The sequence below is a fragment of the Oncorhynchus mykiss genome, chromosome 5, assembly GCF_057628025.1.
Source record: "Oncorhynchus mykiss isolate SJ-2025 chromosome 5, ASM5762802v1, whole genome shotgun sequence".
NCBI lineage: Eukaryota > Metazoa > Chordata > Actinopteri > Salmoniformes > Salmonidae > Oncorhynchus > Oncorhynchus mykiss.
In genome coordinates, this window is record NC_143026.1 from 12,890,399 (window position 1) to 12,911,854 (window position 21,456).

General features: G+C 40.4%; 1 protein-coding gene across 1 annotated transcript; it reads left to right on the forward strand.

Annotated features, from left to right (window-relative positions):
- The first annotated feature begins 255 nt into the window (after positions 1–255).
- nr5a1b (nuclear receptor subfamily 5, group A, member 1b) lies at positions 256–17,969 on the forward strand. Its single transcript, XM_036976809.2, has 7 exons — positions 256–477; positions 1,082–1,200; positions 1,414–1,555; positions 2,396–3,078; positions 10,541–10,660; positions 10,839–10,986; positions 14,908–17,969. Exons 2-7 carry the CDS (start codon positions 1,099–1,101, stop codon positions 15,159–15,161), a joined length of 1,449 nt encoding a protein of 482 aa, XP_036832704.1. The 5' UTR covers positions 256–477; positions 1,082–1,098; the 3' UTR covers positions 15,162–17,969.
- The last annotated feature ends 3,487 nt before the right edge of the window (positions 17,970–21,456 follow it).

Consider the following 21,456-nt stretch of genomic DNA (forward strand, 5'->3'; position numbering starts at 1 on the left):
GCTCACGATTAAAGTATAATCTAAAATCATTATAATTTTTATTAAGGCACTAATACTTATCTATAGAGTGTCATCCCTCCACATGTCAGTCACTCTATAGACCTACTTTAGCCAAGCAGATAGGAGGTGTCTCCCGTCGCTTACCTCACCAGCGTGACATGCCTTCCAATCAGATCCACCCTCACAATCTGTAAATATGAGGAGGGTATGTCTGTCCGTGGGCATGCACATGGTAGGTCTCGATCAGGCAAAGTCAGTTATTGTAGGGAGCTGCTCACTGCTCCTTCCTCCATCATCATTCCTGCGGGGTGGGCCTATTCATTTCATAAAGTTAGAGCCACAGCGCGTGTTTCGAAGTCGTTTCTCCGTGGATGCATATCCAAACTGACACTGAATAGCCTATTACCGTTCTAGCCAAGAGGAGAACGGACACCGAATACTACCGTTCTAGCCAATATAACGCTGGGGATCCAACAGGTATGGCCTGCTTACGTAGACTACTTTTGCGGCTTTCCGAATGTCATCATTCAACAATTAACTTTGAATTTAGTGCGGTGATTTAAAATAATTATGTAAATGCTGGTAAAGTATTTGTTTTGATGCTCATTTGAAAATATGCATGTTCATAAATGATGTAGCTTTGCTACATGTGCGTAATTTCGGTGCATAATTTCGTAGGCCTAGGGTCAAAATCTGATGGATCAGATTATTGGGGATACAAAATCATTCTTACAATATTAGATTGCTATCGAATATGCATACATGCGCTTTGATTTATTAAAGATTGTAATCAGGTTTTAATTAGCCTTTTCTCCTGAAATAGGACAGGCTACATGTTTGCCGATAATTTTGTTTATGCACATAGGCTACTCACATCCAAAATACAAGCAAAGAAATGCCGTTAATTGTTATGAAATATGACAATGTTTCCAATATTTAGGCCTATTAGTGGAAATACACACAATTGATAGGCCTACATATAAGACAGAATACTGGTGATACAGATAAAGTTTATATATTTTTTTAAATACAGTGATTTATTTGTAAACTACCTGTTGCTCACCGGCATGTGCATTCCCAGGTGTTCCGTTGACCGGAATGGAGTACACTTATGATGTCGATTTGGAAGAGCTATGTCCTGTTTGTGGCGATAAGGTGTCGGGATACCACTATGGACTACTGACGTGTGAAAGCTGTAAGGTAGGCTGCAAAAGACGCAATCATTTATTTTTATACAAGTCTTTTTTATTTACGTCAAGATGATATCTCTCAAGAAATTCGTTATCGTTTTTATTAATTCAAATGTATTAATATTATTTTCGTTTTTGTATTAATTTTATTGCAGCATTGATGATGATCTTAACTTGGCTATTTTGTTAATAGGCGTGTCTATATGAACTCTCTCTCACACAGGGTTTCTTCAAAAGAACGGTTCAAAATAATAAGAGGTATACATGTGCAGAAAACCAGGATTGTAAAATTGACAAAACTCAGAGGAAACGGTGTCCATTTTGTCGGTTTCAGAAATGCCTGAATGTTGGAATGCGATTAGAAGGTAAGATCCTTTTTATTTGATTCATTTAGTTCATATTTTAGTTTAACATGGCATGCAGTCAGATTTTAAAATTCATATATTTAAACGTCTACTTGTTGTATATTTTTTGGGGGCTATAAATCAGATTTGATATCTGATGAAATTGCATATCTATCTCTTTGTGTTGGTGATATATTTTATTTTACAACAGTAGGCTGCATTATAGTCTGTCTGTTGGTAGGCTTATTATCAAATAGGTTTCGTTAAATATTCGTCTCTAATTAATGAAACGTAAGAAAAATGAGCTATATTATAAGTATAGTTTGTCAGTTGTTGCATATATATTTTTGCCAATGTTTGGGTTTTAATTGCTGTATCAACATTGGCATATTAGCTATGGAATTATAATATATGTTTTAAATCTACCTCCGGGTAAACTATTTCAGTAGCCTTTGATAAAACGTGTATGAAGAGTACGTTTTCCAATATGACTGAATAATTAGAAGAGCTTTGGGTGAGGTTATTCTTCATATGTCAGTAAATCATTATGAAACAACAAGCTTGAATGCAAGCTCTGTAAATGCACTTTAAAGTTATTTTGGGATTCAGAATAATAACAAAATGAGAACTAACATTTTTGTTTATCCCTGGAAATTAAATGTACTTTACAATGGATTTAATCCATATCTTCAAATATATACATTCAATCTACAAAAGGATTGCTCTATTAGTGTATTTTTGGTTCACATTTTGCTTGCTACACCAAGAACTCTCACACAGGAACATAAACCTCTGCATAGTGAATGCTAGTAATGAGTGGAATAACAGTAATGGCGTTCGATCTTGCTCTCATTCCATCAGCTGTCCGAGCCGATCGCATGCGAGGAGGCCGGAATAAGTTTGGCCCCATGTACAAGCGCGACCGAGCCCTCAAGCAGCAGAAGAAAGCATTGATTCGAGCCACTGGCCTCAAGATGGAGACCACCCCTCCGATGCTGTCCCCTGACACTCAGACAGACTACACCTTCACCGGCAGTCTCCCGGGCCTCCACCCGCTCCCCAAGGGCATCCTCCACACCACCACGACCCCCATCGCCCCCACAGACTACGACCGCAGCCTCTACGGACCCCCCTCACTGGGCATGGCTATGCCTGGACTCCCCCCCCATGCACCCTTACCCCCCCAGTACCAGTACGCCTCCTTCCCCAGCAGGGCGATCAAGTCAGAGTACCCGGACCACTACACAAGCTCCCCAGACTCGGTAGTGGGCAGCTACACCTACCCGGAGCAGGTATACTCTGGACCGGGCTCTCCGCAGGTCCCCGGGGTGCCTCAGCTGGTGCTGGAGTTTCTGCGATGTGACCCGGACGAGCTGCAGGTGCAGAGTAAGATCGCTGCTCACCTTCAGCAGGAGCAGAGTGGCCAGGGGGGCAAGGGTCAGGAGAGACTCAGCCCCTTCAGCCTAATGTGTCACATGGCTGACCAGACGCTCTTCTCCATCGTGGAGTGGGCCCGAAGCTGCATCTTCTTCAAGGAGCTCAAGGTAGGGAACCAAGAGTCAATCGTTTGTTGTCATACCAAGCAAAGTTGTTAATCATTTGGAAACCTCCACATTTCTCAGAGATGGTTTAGACTGTAGATGATATGCTGTCCTTATACTTTTTTCAGGAAAAAATAATCTATTAGTTCAAAAGTGCTGTACACATCCAACAAACCTCCACAGGGTACAAAATTACGTGAAAATAAGACAAAAAAACCTTCCCACTGGTTTGATGCTCCTGACGTTTTATTAGCATTGTTTCAACCACAAAGGTCTTCGTCAGGCTTACAGGTAAGACCTTTTGTACAGTTAAGGCTGACAAAAGCCCTTTCTGGTTTAAAGGTTTAAAATATTGCGGACCCCGTAGTCTAATATTTATTATTTGCCTGAGTGGGGCCTGTGAGAATCACAACATGGAGGATACATAATGTTATATTTTCCCAAGGCATATGACATATGTTATTGTATCAGTTTTTTGTTTATTGTGTTGAGTTCCCTATATCAGGATGTGAATTGAAATTCAAGTGATGAATTGGGAAAAACTCAACAATGAAAATGATAACCGATTCCTGAACTGAGTGGAAATCGCCAATGCAATAACATTGGGATACACACAAGCGCACCCACATTTGCACATACACACACATACACACACATACACTGTCAACATTTACCATTTTACGCATGGACAGCCATGCACACATCTCTCACACATTATTCTGCTGTTTATTTGGGACTTCCTACTGCAGAAGTGTCCACCATGATGAAAAGACGATGACAGGTGGAATCAAGGAAGCACACCCGTATCCATGACAATTGAGAGAGCAGAGTGATGGCTTTTTTTTCAACACACACAGCCCAGGGGGTATTCCACCAAGCAGCATCAACAAGTTAGCCTTAGCATTACAGTAGCCACCTACATGTAACTGTGTAACACGGTCTCCAATGAACATGTAAAAAAATAGTGACTTTTAACCATTTTAACCATTGTACCATTGTACCATTGACATATTAGTTATATGCAGTGGTGTAAAAATACTTTAAAGTACTACTTAAGTAGTTTTTGGGTTATCTGCACATTACTATTTATATTTTTGACAACACTTACTTCACTACATTCCTAAATATTTTTTAAAAACCTTTTACTCCATACATTTTCCTTGACACCCAAAAGTACTCGTTACATTTTCGATGCCTAGCAGGACAGGAAAATGGCCCAATTCACGCACATACTAAGAGAACATCCCTGATCATCCCTACTACCTCTGTTCTGGCGGGCTCTAAACACACATGTAAATGATGTCTGAGTGTTGGAGCACGCCCCTGGCTATCTGTAATTTAAAATAACAAGAAAATTATGAAGTTTGCACAATATATGAAATTGGACTTTTGAAACCAAATACTTTTAGACTGGCCTTCTAGGCAGAGTTCCTCTGTCCAGTGTCTGTGTTCTTTTGTCCATCTTAATCTTTTCTTTTTATTGGCCGGTCTGAGAGACGTCTTTTTCTTTGCAACTACCTAGAAGGCCAGTATCCCGGAGTCACCTCTTCACTGTTGACATTGACGCTGGTGTTTTGCAGGTACTATTTAATGAAGCTGCCAGTTGAGTACTTGTGAGGTGTCTGTTTCTCAAACGAGACACTGTAATGTACTTGTCCTCTTGCTCAGTTGTGCACCGGGGCCTCCCACTCCTCTGTCTATTCTGGTCAGAGCCAGTTTGCGCTGTTCTGTGAAGGGAGTAGTACACAGCGTTGTACGAGATCTTCAGTTTCTTGGCAATCTTTCGAATGGAATAGCCTTAATTTCTCAGAACAAGAATAGACTGACGAGTTTCAGAAGAAAGATCTTTGTTTCTGGACATTTTGGGCCTGTAATCGAACCCACAAAATGCTGATGCTCCAGATACTCAACTAGTCTAAAGAAGGACAGTTTTAATGCTTCTTTAATCAGACAACAGTTTTCAGCTGTGCTAACATAATTGCAAAAGGGTTTTCTAATGATCAATTAGCCTTTTAAAATGATGAACTTGAAATAGCTAACACAACGTGCCATTGGAACACAGGAGTGATGGTTGCTGATAATGGGCCTCTGTACGCCTATGTAGATATTCCATAATATGCTGTTTCCAGCTACAATAGTCATTTACAACATTAACAATGTCTACACTGTATTGCTGATCAATTTGATGTTATTTTAATGGACAAAAAATTGAATTTCTTTCAAAAACAAGGACATTTCTAAGTGACCCCAAACTTTTGAATGGTAGTGTATGTCACTATGGTGACATAGAGTAGTGACATTATGAGAGAGGTCTGAACTTTACTATATATTCTGAAATAACTCCACACAACCTCATAATGGGCATGCTATAATTGACCTTAATAAGTCATATCCCACTTTAGAATTCTTTACACACCATTGAATTGTAGCACACTATTTGTGAGTGTTTATTCAAGCTAACTGGCTAATCCATCGATTTTCGCTCTGTGTAATGCTACCATGAGGTGAACGGCTAATTGACTTAGCTTCAACCGCTGCCCTCCCGCAATGCTCTCCTCAAGACCCATTCTGGTCAGGCGTGACTCGGGCTACCGACTATCAGCGGTGAACAAACAGATGCTCTGACACGTTGTAGCTACTTGAGCACCGGGTGCATGCTAGTTGCAGCAGGGACTGTGTGGGCGCACATCGCTGCCATTCGGTTCACACATTGAGGAGAGGAGCCAGGAAAGGGCAATCTCTTCACTGTGGTTCCGTATGTCACCCAACGCTATTCATTTCAGTCTGACCTTCATCCATTCCTATCTGGAAGAGATTTTATGAAGTCGACCCTTCTTGGCCATCCTGAGAGGCAGAATGGAACAGTGTTGTCAGGAGAAGAGATCTTTGAGAGATCTTTTATAAAGCAGCATTTTATTTCAAATGATTGAATTATGCCTCAATCTGCTTGTTATCCTTCTCCCAAGGTTCACGGTGATGTTGACTGAACTAATTTAGAGTGAGTTAGGGAGGATATTTTATTTGTGTGTGTGTGAGTGCCAGTGTGTGGGAGTGTGTGTGTGTGTGTGTGTGTGTGTGTGTGTGTGTGATAGTGATGAATGGTAATAGCGTACTTGCAGTGATTTAACCTGGTTAGGTCGAGGTCGGCGTTCATCTCTCCTAAAATAAAACACTTGAGTTTTATGCTGATGTAAAGGAAATGGACCCTCTTAAAGTGCTGTATAAAGCAATACCATGTCCCTACTCTCAATATTTTCATCACAATGGAAGCATTGTTTGGTTTGATAAGGTTTAGAGCAGTACAAAGGCTGATGGATGAAATGTTTTATTTTTCAGGGTCTGGGTGTTTATTAATACTTGAATAGTTAACAGTTTAGTGTGGCTTATTGTTCTTAAGGTCAGTTAAACATTTTGGTATGGTATGGCTTTCCTTTCACGGCTGAAGCAGACAATAGCAATTATATTACTGTATTCAATTTATAACACATTACATTGTTTTAGATTAATTTATATATAATACCCTTTGCCTTTGTTGTCCTGTATCATATAGTAGATACAGTATATACAGAGTAAATAACACTAAATAAGAGGTGTAGCACAAACTACCTTCATGTAATGTGAAAAGCTTCACCACAAGAACCTACGAGCCAAAGTCAACTTTCACTTTCTGTAGGAGGAGCAGTAAGACATAAAACCAGTTGACTATGAATAACAGGACTATTTGCCAAGAAGTCCCCAGTTATTTTTGCCGGTACTGAAGGCATTCCTTGCAGTAGATAAGAGTGGAATGTGTACTCCAGAGTGTTTAGTTAATGTGTTTGGGTTTTCCATGTGGAGGGATAGACAGTATTTCTAAAAGATCAAGTTTTATTTGAGATTTTTACAGCTTTCTGCGTAGTCAAATCGTTACAAAATCTATTTCAGTGTTTTTAAAAGTGATCATTAATTGGCGTCTTCTTCTTATCAGTCTACAGCTAGACTTCTGAAAGTTTGTTTGATCTAAGATGAGAGAAAGCTACTAAATAAGCTGTGTGATATGCATATTATCTGATTGTTATCATATATGTCTAATAAATCATTTTAATTGTGATATTTGTTATCCATTCACTATACTATATAATACATAATCACTATACTATATAATACATAATCACTATTTAATATACTGAACAAAACTATAAATTCAACATGCAACAATTTCTAAGATTTTACTGAGTTACAGTTTATATAAGGAAATCAGTCAATTTAAATAAATTAATTAGGCCCTAATCTATTGATTTCACATGACTGGGCAGGGTTGCAGGCCTGGGAAGGCATAGGCCCACCCACTGGGGAGCCAGGCCCAGCCAATCTGAATGAGTTTTCCCCCACAAAAGGGCTTCATTACAGACAGAAATACGCCTTCTCTAAAACGAAGTTGGAGGCAGGTTATGGTAGAGCAATTAACATAAAATGATCTGGCAACAGCTCCAGTAGCTTTACACATGCACACACACAAAAGGAGATATTTTAAATGATTGAAATTGCAATTATCATACTAAAATGCATTGAAATACATGATCTTCCTTCCAGTCAATAAGTATGTTTACATGCACATTTTTTAAACCTTTATTTAACTAGATAAGTCAGTTAAGAACAAATTCTTATTTTCGACGACGGCTTAGTGGGTTAACTGCCTTGTTCAGGGGCAGAGCCACAGATGTTTACCTTGTCAGCTCTGGGATTAGATCTTGCAACCTTCCGGTTACTAGTCCAACACTCTAACCACTAGGCTACCTGCCGCCCCATTTTACTATGATTATTGTGGATAGTAAGATTAATATAATAATTTGATTTAAACATTTACATGTTTTGCAATAAGAAACATTTCCAGAATAATCCTGTTTACGTGGACACATTTGAAATCAGGCTACCTGATAGGACTTTGAAGTGCCAAAAATGCCAATCAAAATAAACGTTCTACCACATATTATTATATTCATATTTAGCCATATTATAATAGTATTATAAATATGAAGCCTATTTGAATCTGAGTTCAGACATATAGAGTTTAAATGTGAAAACTATTTCTAAGATGCATACCTTTCCATTTTCCGAACTCACTTCACTAAAGCGAGAGGCTCGCGCTGCTCATGCTAGAACAAATACACTGCTGTTTACATGTCCTAATAAATCGAAATATTGCTAAAAAATCTAGGTGTTTTAGTCGACGTATGCTTACTTCGATTAAGACCTTAACGACCATTAAGATAATCAGAGTAAGGTGTTTACATGACTAATGCCATACTTACCCTGCTCCCATAATCAGTTTAATATAGAATTATTAGTGTGCATGAGAATTTATTCAACAGTGCTATGCTGGTGCTACGCCGGTACGCTGGTGCTATGCTGGTACGCTGGTGCTATGCTGGTACGCTGGTGCTATGCTGGTACGCTGGTGCTACGCCGGTACGCTGGTGCTACGCCGGTACGCTGGTGCTACGCCGGTACGCTGGTGCTACGCCGGTACGCTGGTGCTATGCTGGTACGCTGGTGCTATGCTGGTACGCTGGTGCTATGCTGGTACGCTGGTGCTATGCTGGTACGCTGGTGCTACGCCGGTACGCTGGTGCTACGCCGGTACGCTGGTGCTACGCCGGTACGCTGGTGCTATGCTGGTACGCTGGTGCTACGCCGGTACGCTGGTGCTATGCTGGTACGCTGGTGCTATGCTGGTGCTACGCCGGTACGCTGGTGCTATGCTGGTAACAAATAGCAATATCTGGAGATGGGTTACCATGTGTTTTTCATGCCAGTACTAAGCTGGGCTGTGTGGTATGTGTGTGTTTGTGTGGGATGGTGGATGTGGCATACATTAGCTTATTGACTCTCTTCACCACGTGTTGATGGGTAGTTTCCAGGTCTTTGTGTCTACGTCTGTGTTGGACAGGTGTGTGTCAATCCCCTCACAGTAGAATGGCTTCCGGAAGGAACTTCTACCTCATTTACCAGGTGTAATGACTTGCTAGCATGGCATGCTATAGCAATAGAATGAGCCAGGTGGACATTAGCATTGCACTATGTGCACTCAAAACAGCTGCTCTAGTTTAGCTGTGTATCAAGACAAAAATATAAAACATGTTGTTCAGTATGTTGGTTAATAGTACAAAATAATCACTTTCATGAATTCAGACTATCTTTTTTTCCACACTCACAATAATTTTACCTAAACCGGCACCTCAATGGTTGTACAATAGGCAGTATACACTTCATATTAAATGCTAGAGTGGTATTCACCATTGACTGTTAGAAATAGTTCACGGACTCACCCATGGGCGAGTGAGAGCTGGGAGATGGAGAGAGAAGAAAGAAAATCCATCAAAATTCTGAGGTACTTGACATTTTCAATAGGTGCAGATGGGGGAATAGCAGTAGGATGGCACAGTCTTTATGGTGTGCACTGTATTCCCAATGAAAAACCCCAACATATTCTGTTGCATTCACATAGCTGTGTGTCAATGGTTTGTTGTGCAATTCCTGAAGTGTGTATTGAATCCGGTCTGGTATTTGTGTTAAAGAACTCGCTGTGCTACAGCAAATAAATGAAAAACTGACCTCGTGGTGACAGAGCTCGACTTGGTGGTTAATAGCATCCATTTGCCATGGCAACAGAAAATCCAGACTAAATGGGGCCATGTCTTGATGGGTCTCTGTTCATATACTATATCTAGGTATCTTTGGTGATGTTGACATGCTTTTGTCCCTGGTTTGTGAATTTCCATAAAATGGTTGACAACTGATATTCAAAGAATGTCGACGTTTGTCAAACAAGCATGCTCGCACTCACGTCATGTGATGAGATAGGCTGGTTGTTAAGCTGTATTGCAATGAATATTGATTTTGTCTTTACAGTGGGTTTGTAGTTGTTTGTGATATTTACCCAAAATGCAACTTCTACACAGGAAATGGATAGTGGATAACAGATAATGGATAATTCATAATCCATAGCTTGACTATGCCACAAAAAGCAGACTACAATAATCTTTTGTCATATCAGAAAGGTTTTCTGGATTGTACTGTATACATTGTATTTTATAAAGTGACACTGCCCCCATGTTTACTGTGAATGCACCCACCATTGTTTGGTTAACCATTTTATGTAGCCTGGGAACTAATCTGAATTTTCACTTCACAACATCAGTCTGGCCATGGACTTTCATTACAACTGTTTGCTTCTATCTGTAATGGTGCATTACTACTAATTCTGGTTAACCACATTAAGTTCATTTATAGTTAAAGGGATGGTTCACTTTAGTTTAGCAAATGTTTTTACTTACCCTGGGTGTTGTCATTTTAACCAAACCATTTTAAGTCTGTTACCTTGTTATGTAGCAAAGCCATGGGGAATCAAAAGCATGGGAATCTGTGTATTTGGAACACACCCCAAATATGTGTGTTTGAATGGATTCCTTCTGTCTTCTATCAGGTAGGAGATCAGATGAAGCTGCTTCACAACTGCTGGAGCGAGCTGCTGGTGTTGGACTTCATCTCCAGGCAAGTCCAACACGGCAAGGAGGGCAGCGTGCTACTGGTCACAGGGCAGGAGGTGAGTGCAATGATCACCAAGCATCATCATCACACATGCACGCACAGAAGTTGGAAGTCAGTCACACTTCTCCTCATGGTAAACGCATATCACTGAGTACCTTTAATGAGACCAGAGCTAAAACAAACTGAGGAAAGTTCCTATGTTGAAACTCATGCATTTGTATGTTGTGGTCTAGGTGGAGCTGGCGTCCATAGCGTCCCAGGCAGGAGCCACTCTCACAAGCCTGGTGCAGAGAGGACAGGAGCTAGTTGAGAAACTACAGACCCTACAGGCGGACCGCAGAGAAATTGCCTGCTTCAAGTTCCTCATCCTCTTCAACCCCGGTGAGTGGGTGATTCAATTGCATGTACAGGGGACCAACAAATAATTCTCTCCTAATTAAGGGTTGAAAATATGGTTGAAAATGTTAACTTTATATTAAGGTCTGTGGACCAATCGCCATTAAGTTCCTTGTCCTCTTCGACCCCTGCGAGTGGGAGATCAGCCATGGGTTCTCCATAGGTTAGTGCTATCGGGGATCCTTGGGACATCCCAACTCTAAAACCTAACCTTAACCCTTACCTTAACCATTTTAAATGTAATCTTCAATGGGGTAACGTCAGTGTTGGGAAGTCCCAAGGAACGTGGATAGCATGAACCATTCTCCATATATATTTATTAAAAAAGAAATACAGAAATAACTCATTCACACCCCTTTCTGGGTAGGTCTCTAAGAGCTTTCCACACCTGGATTGCAATATTTGCCCATTATTCTTTAAAAAAAAATTTCAAGCTGTGTCAAATTGGTTGTTGATAATTGCTATGCAACCATTTTCAGGTCTTGCCATAGATTTTCAAGTATATTTAAGTCAAAACTGTAACTCAGCCACTCAGGAACATTTATTGTGTTCTTGGTAAGCAACTCCAGTGTAGATTTTGCTTTGCGTTTTAGTTAATTGTCCTGCTGAAAGGTGAATTCATCTCCCAGTGGCTGGTGGAAAGCAGACTAAACCAGGTTTTCTTCTTGGATTTTGCCTGTGCTTAGCTCCATTCCGTGTATTTTTTTTATCCTGAAAACCTCCCCAGACCTGAACAATTACAAGCATACCCACAACATGTTGCAGCCACCACTATGCTTGAAAATATGGAGAGTCGTACTCAGTAATGCGTTGTATTGGATTTACCCCAAACAGAACACTATATTCAGGACAAAAAGTGAATTGCTTTGCCACATTTTTTTGCAGTATTAATTTAGTGACTTGTTGCAAACAGGATGCATGTTTTGGAATATTCTTTATTCTGTACAGGCTTCCTTCTTTTCACTCTGTCATTTAGGTGAGTAATTGTTGATTAATAACAATGTTGATGATCCACCCTGTTTTCTGCTATTAGAGACATTAAACTTTGTAACTGTTTTAAAGTCAACATTGGCCTCGTGGTGAAATCCCTGAGCGTTTTCCTTTTTCTCTGGCAACTGAGTTAAGAAGGACGCCTGTATCTTTGTATTGACTGGGTGTTTTGATACACCATCCAAAGTATAATTAATACCTTACTCATTATCAAACGGATATTCAATGCCTTCCTTTTTAAAATTTTGACCCATCTACAAATAGGTGCCCTTTGCGAGTCATTGGAAAAACCTCCATGTTCTTTGTGGTTGAATCTGTGTTTGAAATCCACTGCTCTACTGAGGGACCTTACAGATAATTGTATGTTTGGGGTACAGCGATGAGATAGTCATTCATAAATCATGTTAAACACTATTATTGCACACAGAGTCCATGCAATTTATGTCTCTTGTTAAGCACATTTTGACCCCTGAACTTATTTAGCCATAACAAAGGGATTGAATATTTATTGACCCAAGACATTTCAGCTTTTCATTTTTAATGAACTAAATAAACTATTATAATAGCACAATTCCACTTTGACATTCTGGGGTGTCGTGTAAGCCAGTGACAAAAAATCTCAATCCATTTCAAATTCAGGCTGTAACACAACAAAATGTGGGAAAAGTCCAGAGGTGTGAATACTTTCTGAAGACATATTAACTCAATATTCGCCATCCGTGGACCAATAAGGAATGTCAAGTCCAACCTGGTTTAAAGTGCATCTTCACAAAGTTTCAATACACTTTGAAACAATAATAAGCAATTCTCTGGGATTCCCATGGTGGCTCTTGTTTACTGTATGTCTCTTGGCACAGTCATATAGACCCTTTTCTGTGTTTGCAAACATTGCCGCAGGAGGGTGGCAGAACACGAACGAGTTCTTACAGAACGCAAGCAAAAAAAGCCTGTATTTACATGTTGCTTATGAGTGCATTTCATACTACTTTTGGATTATAATGGGATTTTAAGGCTCGTATGAAAGTCCAGCTTAATATGATGCTAGTCCTCTTCGCATATCAACTGCATTACACTTAAAAAAGAGCTTATATTTCAACCAGTAAAATGGCTCTTTGGCTAGCTTTTGCTACAGACTATATCAATGAGCGTTAGCATTCTAGCTACCAACTGCTGCATCCAAAATAGTTATTTTGCAAAGATCACAACCAAATATAATCTTAACAACTGTTAAAGCAAGAATCAAAATATCATTGTAAGCGTATGAGAGTGTAAATATTTTTATTTTGTTTAGAAGTAATAAAACCGTAAATCTAGGCTATGTTGAATGGGTGCAGATGGTGATGGCTTTCTTATTGCCGCCAAGAGTCGTGGACATCTGTGCGTGACGTCAGTGTGTCGTGTACTGGAAAAGGGTCTATTAAATGTGAAATTCATACAATATTTTTTTGTTCTCTCATTTGGTATAATTGTTAGGTGTAATTGAGTTACAGATGTTTTTAATGAGCACTGTTGGATAATTAGTGAAATCATGTGATTAAATGACATTGAATTAGTGAAATCAAATGGTCATGTGCTTAAATTAGGTTGAATTAGTGAAATCAAATGGTCATGTGCTTAAATTAAAGTAATTGGTGTTGTAAATTAAATGCCCCACAACGGCTTCTCAACCTCACCTCATTTATCACATTTTGAAACATAACTGGCAATTCCTTCGATTTGAGTTTGATCCAAAGCAATTCATTTGTCAAAAGAAGGATGGCGCGCTAATATGTCGGTATATATTTGGGGGATTTGAGCATATTGGCAGTTTGTCCCCTTTATGGCTCTAAGAGGCTAAATGATTCGTCTCAATGGAGTGGCGCTTTGCACAGGTTATGGGCTTAATTCGAATTAGGCTGCTCTGAATAGGCTATGTTTACAAAGGCAACGAGCGTCGCCCTTGTTGCGCACCACGCTCAAAGAAGGCTTAATGGATTGACCCCCACATCGGTTTTTCTCCAGACAGACACTAGGCCAGAATCCGCTGTGCTCGGTAGATGGGAAAATGGCCTTTTATCATCTACATTCCCCTAAGCGGTAGCAATTTAGAGCTAGCCCACCGTGAACAAAAGCTGCTTTTAATAATAAGAGTGCTTGAGAGGGCCCCGGCGTTTGCGCAGAGTGTGGATCTTTGTGTGGGTTCTGAGTGGCTTATGTCTGTTTTCTGCCTCCCTCTCTCTCTCTCCATCTCCCTCGCTCGCTCACTCTCTCATCTCTCTCTGTGTGTCGTCATTCGTTCATCTCTTTCTTCCTCAGGCAATTCGGTAATATTTGTAGGGGCAATTTTTGCTTCACCTTTGAGCCGTATTGAAAATATTATCGACAACGTTTGATTCAATTGTGAGGGGCTCCCCCCAAGGTGCTCTCATGCTGAACCCCAGGAAAGGAGCCTCATCTGGGAAGACGACAAGCTGTTGTCCCTCTCTTAGCCAAGCTAGTGCTGGAGCTATGCTCGTGTGTGCTTCTATACATAACAGCCCACGTAAACAGACTTATGTTAGCTAGTATCTCTATAGTACAACATATCCTTGTGCTGGGTGCACAACGTCATGGAAATGCTTGAGATACTCTCGAGCATGCACAGAAACAAAGAAAGACTGACAGGCAGACATGCACAGAAACAAAGAAAGACTGACAGGCAGACATGCACAGAAACAAAGAAAGACTGACAGGCAGACATGCACAGTTGGAGCCATGTTTTCACTAAGATAATGGCTGGGTTTCAATCAAAGGATTGATGGCCACTGTTTGTCATGCTTCCACATGCCACCTCAAGTCACAATATGTCATTTTCAAACACGTTCAAGAGCAGCACTTAAAGTTACAAATTGTGCGTTTAGGGTAAAAATAATAACTTTCTGTCTCTTCTCCCCTCAGATGTGAAGCTACTGGAGAGCCAGGCATTCGTGGAGGGCGTCCAGGAGCAGGTGAACGGGGCTCTGCTGGAGTACACCATGTGTGCTTACCCCCAGCACCTGGACAAGTTCAGCCGGCTGCTGATGCGCCTGCCTGAGCTCAAGGCCTTGTCGGCACAGGCCGAGGACTACCTCTGCTACAAGCACCTGAGCGGAGAGGTGCCCTGCAACAACCTGCTCATCGAGATGCTGCACGCCAAGAGGGCCTGCGCTTGAGGAGGGCACACGTTTGTGTGTGTGTGTGTGTGTTAGTGTTTTTGACGAGGGAAGAGAGGAGGTGTGTGTGGGTGTCCACATTTTAGAGAGATAAAGTGTGAGAAAGGCAGAGGGAAGCAAGAGAGAGAGAGAGAGAGAGAGAGAGAGATCACCCTTCTTGCCCCCAAAGTGCCAATTACTGAGGTCCCGGTCTCAGCCATTCCAGACCTCAGATCTAACTACAGTATGCCCGAAACCTGGACTGGATTAATTCAATTCACCACCAAGAGTGATTCAGTGGTAGAGAAATGCACTGAGTTGATTCACTCACCCTTCAGAGATTGAAATGGGATTTACATTTGAAGATGATGATTCACTGTGCAGGAGGTAGTCATTCTAAGAGTCATTCAAGGAAAACGATTGTCAGAGACCTGATTCATCTGCAGTTCATATTCAGGCAATGATGCACTAGAGTTGTTGAACAGAGATGCACTGTATTGATGTACAGTGCATACAGAGAACTGATTCATTCTGAATAATTCCATATCAAGTTCCAAAAAACGATCTTATGCTAAAGACATGCTAATTAGTTACTTGTTAATTAACTTGTAATTAAAATGCATACTGGTTTACTCATTATGTAATATCACAGTTAATGAACTAATGACAATCACTAAACAACTAAAGACATACATTTCAGCTGGGTATAACCTACCTGAAGGGATCCTAAAAGAGGAATACCACATCTAAAGTTAGCTGTATGCTAATGTTGCATAGATGCTAATGCTACTAGCTAGGTTGACACAACCACAATGACAGCATTTTGTTTAAAGAGAGAAGAAAAAACGCTCCCGATGCGTGTCTACGACGAGCAGTCTCTCTGAACCTTACTACTGTGCTCACATAGCCTTACAAATTCAGACCCCTGTTATATAGACTAATATTTATATTCTAAGCTGACAATTCTCCGTTTCCAATGCTTTTTCTTCTACTTTACTTCGGATGAGTCTGTATTTTAAACATTTCGTAAGTCAAATTTTCTTGTGTGGTTGCTTTTGAATTCTGATCTTTGTGTTTCCTAAAAAAAAAATATGAAAAATGTAAAAGCCACAGGGAGATATTGTAATAGAAATATAGCTGTCACAGACTTGGTGTGTATCAGTGCACTAGTGAATAGGGTAGAGAGCTGAGGACAGGGAAAGAGAGAGAGAGATGGGAGGAGGGCAGAGAGAAAGCAATTTCATTCTCAATAGAAGTGACTTGCACTGTAGTTTCCCATTTGCCAACAAGGTCCCTGCTACCCCCGGTTATAAAGTCAGATCAACAGAAAGGTCAAAGGGCACATGTAGATGTGCATGGACACATGAGTACACATGTAAATAGTGTGGTTGTGTGGTACACGACAGGGAGTTGCTGTAAGGCGCGTAATGAAAGAGATATGCAGCGTAGTACACCTACGCCCTCGCCACTTCCTGGCTGCACACAAACAAACACACACACACACACTGAGGACAATGACACACACTCATCCAGGTGACGAAAAGCTATGAAGAGAGAATCGTTCTGAATAGACAGCTACTACACGAAATGTACAAATACGATGTTGACTACTGTAAATTGAAAGTGGAACTGAATACTGAATGTAGTTGGAGACATTCTGAACATTTTTATCACTTTCTCTCGCTCTCTCTTTCTCTCGCTCTCTTTCTTTCTCTCTCTTTCTCTCTGTAGATACATGCTCAATGTAAGTGATAAATTAACTGGAGAAATGTATATACTATACAGTATGTAATGAATGTACATGACATGAAATCGTACCCATTAATGAATGGTTAACGTTTTGGATGCAGCCCTGAAACTCATAACATACATTTGATATCAATGGTATAAGTTATGGCATGTGTGTGCTCGCATGTGCATGTGTGTGTGTTTACACACCTGTACCGTTGAGTGGGTAAAAGTTCTTAGAATATAGTACCTTAATGACTTGGCAAGGACCTCTACTAAAATGGACTTAATCTTTGCCTGATAGAAAATAACCATTTACAGTTTATCCATACCAGAAGACAATCACCTCAACTACATATTGAATGTGTATTTTCACAGTAAAAGTTGCCTCTGCAATGCTTTTACTGTTTTGGGAATTGAAATTCAGTCTTTCACTAACTTGCACTCCCACTCCCCAATAAATGCTTTCTGTTTGGGCCTTGCCCCTGGACGCTGGACCCTGGCCCCTGGACGCTGGCCTCTGGCCCCTGGCCCAACACTCTATATTCCCTTGCTGAACTTTCCTCTATTATGTTAAAGTTGCTACATCCATTTTCGGACATAAACATTCATGATATGACCCATTGATTCTTGAAGAATGTAACTTATAAATGCCTCTTCAGCTTAGTTCCACTGTCATACCCCATCAAAACCCCCAAAATAAGTTTGCTTTATGCCAACAAATGTAAACAAACACTGCGTAGCCTCAAAACATGGTTAACACTTTTATTTTCATATCATGGATGGCTAGTCCTTGCATCCATAGCTTTGTCTATGAATTTGAGAGTGGTAACAATTTCTCCAACCCCTCCCTCAGCTTTTTGCCAAAACAGTGGCATGGAGTGCTTTGTTATTGTTTCAACTGCTGATTGCTCCTTTAAGTGGAGCAGACATTTACTGCCTTGCACTGTGTGATCTGGACATATGTAATCATGTGACCTCATTTGTCTGATACTTGTTTATATAGCTTGATTCAATCACATGATGTGTTTATTTTGGTTAATCCTTCTGACTGTGCTTAATTGTAATTGTTTCAAATCAATAAAAGCTAATTATTTAAAACTGGATGCAAGAATGTCAACTGATTTGGATTAAGTGGATTGTGTATTGGTTTCTTCAGCCTCATTTATACCTGAGGTGCGTTTAGTTTGCTTGAACGTTTGCTACATTGTGGAACGGTTTGTACTGAAGACATGTTTTCCCAAAACCTTCTTGTACGTTTCTGAAAATACTGTGAGGTATGTGTGCTGTCATTTGGTGGGTGTGGCGAGGTGTGGCTTGAAGCAGTGAGTGACGTATTTAAAGGACATTGGCCATGCTGACAGCGTTCCCCAGCCCACAACCTAATCTTTCCCCATTTTTCAACGGGTTGATCAGTACAGCACCGTTTCCATTCAATTGGACGTTCCAGAACGTAAAAACATACTAAATGCAGCTTTGGTTCTAACTTGCGTCCTTTGTCCTGATCTTGTCCACATTAATTTGTGCTCAGATTAAAAGACGCATTGTGATCTGATTGTGATCAGATTTTCCTGACCACTTCTGGAGGTAGCCTGGGACTTGTGTAGACGAATCTGGACAATGTGAAACCATTTAAATCATCATTATACTGCACTCTTAAAATCATTGACAAGTGGCACCATTGACTTGTGTCAAAAAATGTGTGTACACGGAGGGACCAGGAAATCTGGTCACAATGTAGACACAGTGAAAGGCACATTGAAAAGAAAATCTGTGGTGAGTTGCCAAAAACCATAAGGTCATGTAATAGATTTGAGTACCCATGCAGAATCACAACACTCATAGAAGAGTTTGTAAAATGTTCTAATTTTTTAATTGGTTCTCTTGTTCATAGCAAACATTCCCATCTAAAAAAGTACTGGTACAACAGAAATCTGGCTTTATGTGTACTGCATAGGGGTTGTCTGAAAAGTACTCTGGATTGAAAAGATGGAAGCGTGATGCTTAATTTCACGGCTATCTGCTACTTTGTCCTCTTTTTGTTTTTCTGTGTAGCATTGTTGTAGCATTGTCTTGGAAAGAAAAGGAGAGCCTCACACTCTTGGAGCTCAGATGCAATAATTTAATAGCCAATGTTTCAACAGACAAGCTGTCTTCATGAGGGTATAATGACTAACACTGCAGGTCACTAGTTTATATCATTTGAAAGGACACACACAGGTGTCTGTACTTATGGCCGGCTGTGGCTTTATTTAATTGGTGGATTTACAGATATAAATAGATATAAATAGAACATATAAAACATTTTAAAAAAGCATGAATAACATAATAATAATAATACATAAGATATTAGATACAATGTGGCTACGTAGACTTACAAACATTTACAATGAAAGAAACATCACAACAATCACAAGAATGGCATCAGATCAAAGTCTACGTTGAGACCGAAGGGAGCAAGGGTCTTTAAATTAAAGAACCACGTGGCCTCTCGTTTTAACAGTAAATTGTCAGGTGTCTGACAGGAAATAAATCTTCCCCAAAACACTGTGGACCTCTGGGAACATTGGCTTCCCAAACAAAAGGTGAGCCCAGACTCATGTCTAGTAGTGTGTTGTGCCGTACATATGTGTTTGTGTGTGCATATGTGTGTGTGAAAATAAGGTAAAATACAACATATTGCATACCTCCCTCCAAAACAAACACACGACACAAGTGCATTGACAAGAATCGGCACAGATGGGGCCCTTTTAGAAAGACACAAAATTAAAAGGTAGAAGAACCTGGGTGAGAAGAAAAAAAAGAGAAACATATTTCTCTTTGAGCCAACCTTCAAATATTGTACCTGAAAGAGTGAGCGAGAGAGAGAGGGAAAGAGAGAGAGTGACTCAGTAGGCAATTAAGAAGAGAGTGTCCTTTATCACTCTGTAATTGTGTCTGTGTGAACTGGAGGGAGAGAGAGAACGAGGGAGAGAACGAGGGAGGGAGGGGGAGGGAGGCGAGGAAGAGGAGTAGGGGGGACGCTGTGCTGGGAGCAGGTGTTTAAGTGGCTGATGTTCCGGGGCTCTGAAAACAGCATTACCTCCGTCAGAGAGAATGGGGCCTTTTCACTGCGGCCCCCTCCCGGTCCACACAACAACATGGCCAAACAACATGGCCGCCTGAAAGGACCCACTTCAAAGTCATTAATTGGCAGTTTGACATGAAAGGGGAGGCGTGTGCCGCCATGTAATGATGTGTGTCGGAAAAAGCTCAGAAAAACTTTTGATTTTCTAAACTTCTGCACTTTTCTAAAGGCTGTAAGCAGTGAATGGACATCCTTGTCGATTTCATTACCGCTTAGTATTGGCTTTTTATTGTTGACTTTTTCAATTTGTGGAAGGTTTTTGTTGGAGTTTTTAAAACTATTTTGGAATCTTTTTCAATGTCTGTTATCATTATATATAGCTTTAAGATTCAGAATTGCTTGCTAACAGTTGGACAATATGAAGGCCATTAAAAACTCATTAGATATACACTAGCGTTCAAAAGTTTGGGGTCACTTAGAAATGTCCTTGTTTTTGAAATTAAAGCAATTTTTTGTCCATTAAAATAACATTAAATTGATTAGAAATACAGTGTAGACATTGTTAATGTTGTAAATGACTATTGTAGCTGGAAAAGGCTGAATTTTAATGGCATATCTACATAGGCGTACAATGGCACGTTGTGTTAGCTAATCCAAGTTTATAATTTTAAAAGGCTAATTGATCATTAGAAAACCCCTTTGCAATTATGTTAGCACAGCTGAAAACTGTTGTCCTGATTAAAGAAGCAATAAAACTGGCCTTCAGCATTTCTGGGTTCGATTACAGGCTCAAAATGGCCAGGAACAAAGACCTTTCTTCTGAAACTCATCAGTCTATTCTTGTTCTGATAAATTAAGGCTATTCCATGCGAGAAATTGCCAAGAAACTGGAGATCTCGTACAACGCGGTGTAATACTCCTTTCACAGAACAGCGCAAACTGGCTATAACCAGAATAGAACGAGGAGTGGGTGGCCCCGGTGCACAACTGAGCAAGGGGACAAGTACGTTAGAGTGTCTAGTTTGAGAAACAGACAAGTTCACAAGTTCTCAACTGGCAGCTTCATTAAATAGTACCCGCAAAACACCAGTCAATGTCAACAGTGAATGCACGATTCCGGGATGCTGGCCTGCGTATGCTTTCACTGTTTTGAACAGATTAGATTATATTTATATGATTATACAGAGTAGATTTTACTGATATGTACTGCAATGTTTTAAAATTGTATAAACTGCCTTAATTTTGCTGGACCCCAGGAAGAGATAATGGGGATCCATAATAAATACAAATATTTTGGGCTCCCGAGTGGCGCAGCGGTCTAAGGCACTGCATCTCAGTGCAAGAGATGTCACTACAGTCCCTGGTTCGAATCCAGATTGTATCACATATGGCCGTGATTGTGAGTCCCATAGGGCGGCACACAATTGGCCCAGCATCATCTGGGTTTGGCCAGGGTAGGCTGTCATTGTAAATAAGAATTTGTTCTTAACTGACTTGCCTAACTAACTAACTGCCTAACTT

Bases quoted from the DNA above. Each gene is read 5' to 3' on its own strand.
- nr5a1b (XM_036976809.2), top strand. From the start codon at position 1,099: ATGGAGTACACTTATGATGTCGATTTGGAAGAGCTATGTCCTGTTTGT. The intron at 3,079-10,540 runs GTAGGGAACCAA...GTCTTCTATCAG, and splicing joins TCTTCTTCAAGGAGCTCAAG to GTAGGAGATCAGATGAAGCT. The intron at 10,987-14,907 runs GTGAGTGGGTGA...TTCTCCCCTCAG, and splicing joins CCTCATCCTCTTCAACCCCG to ATGTGAAGCTACTGGAGAGC.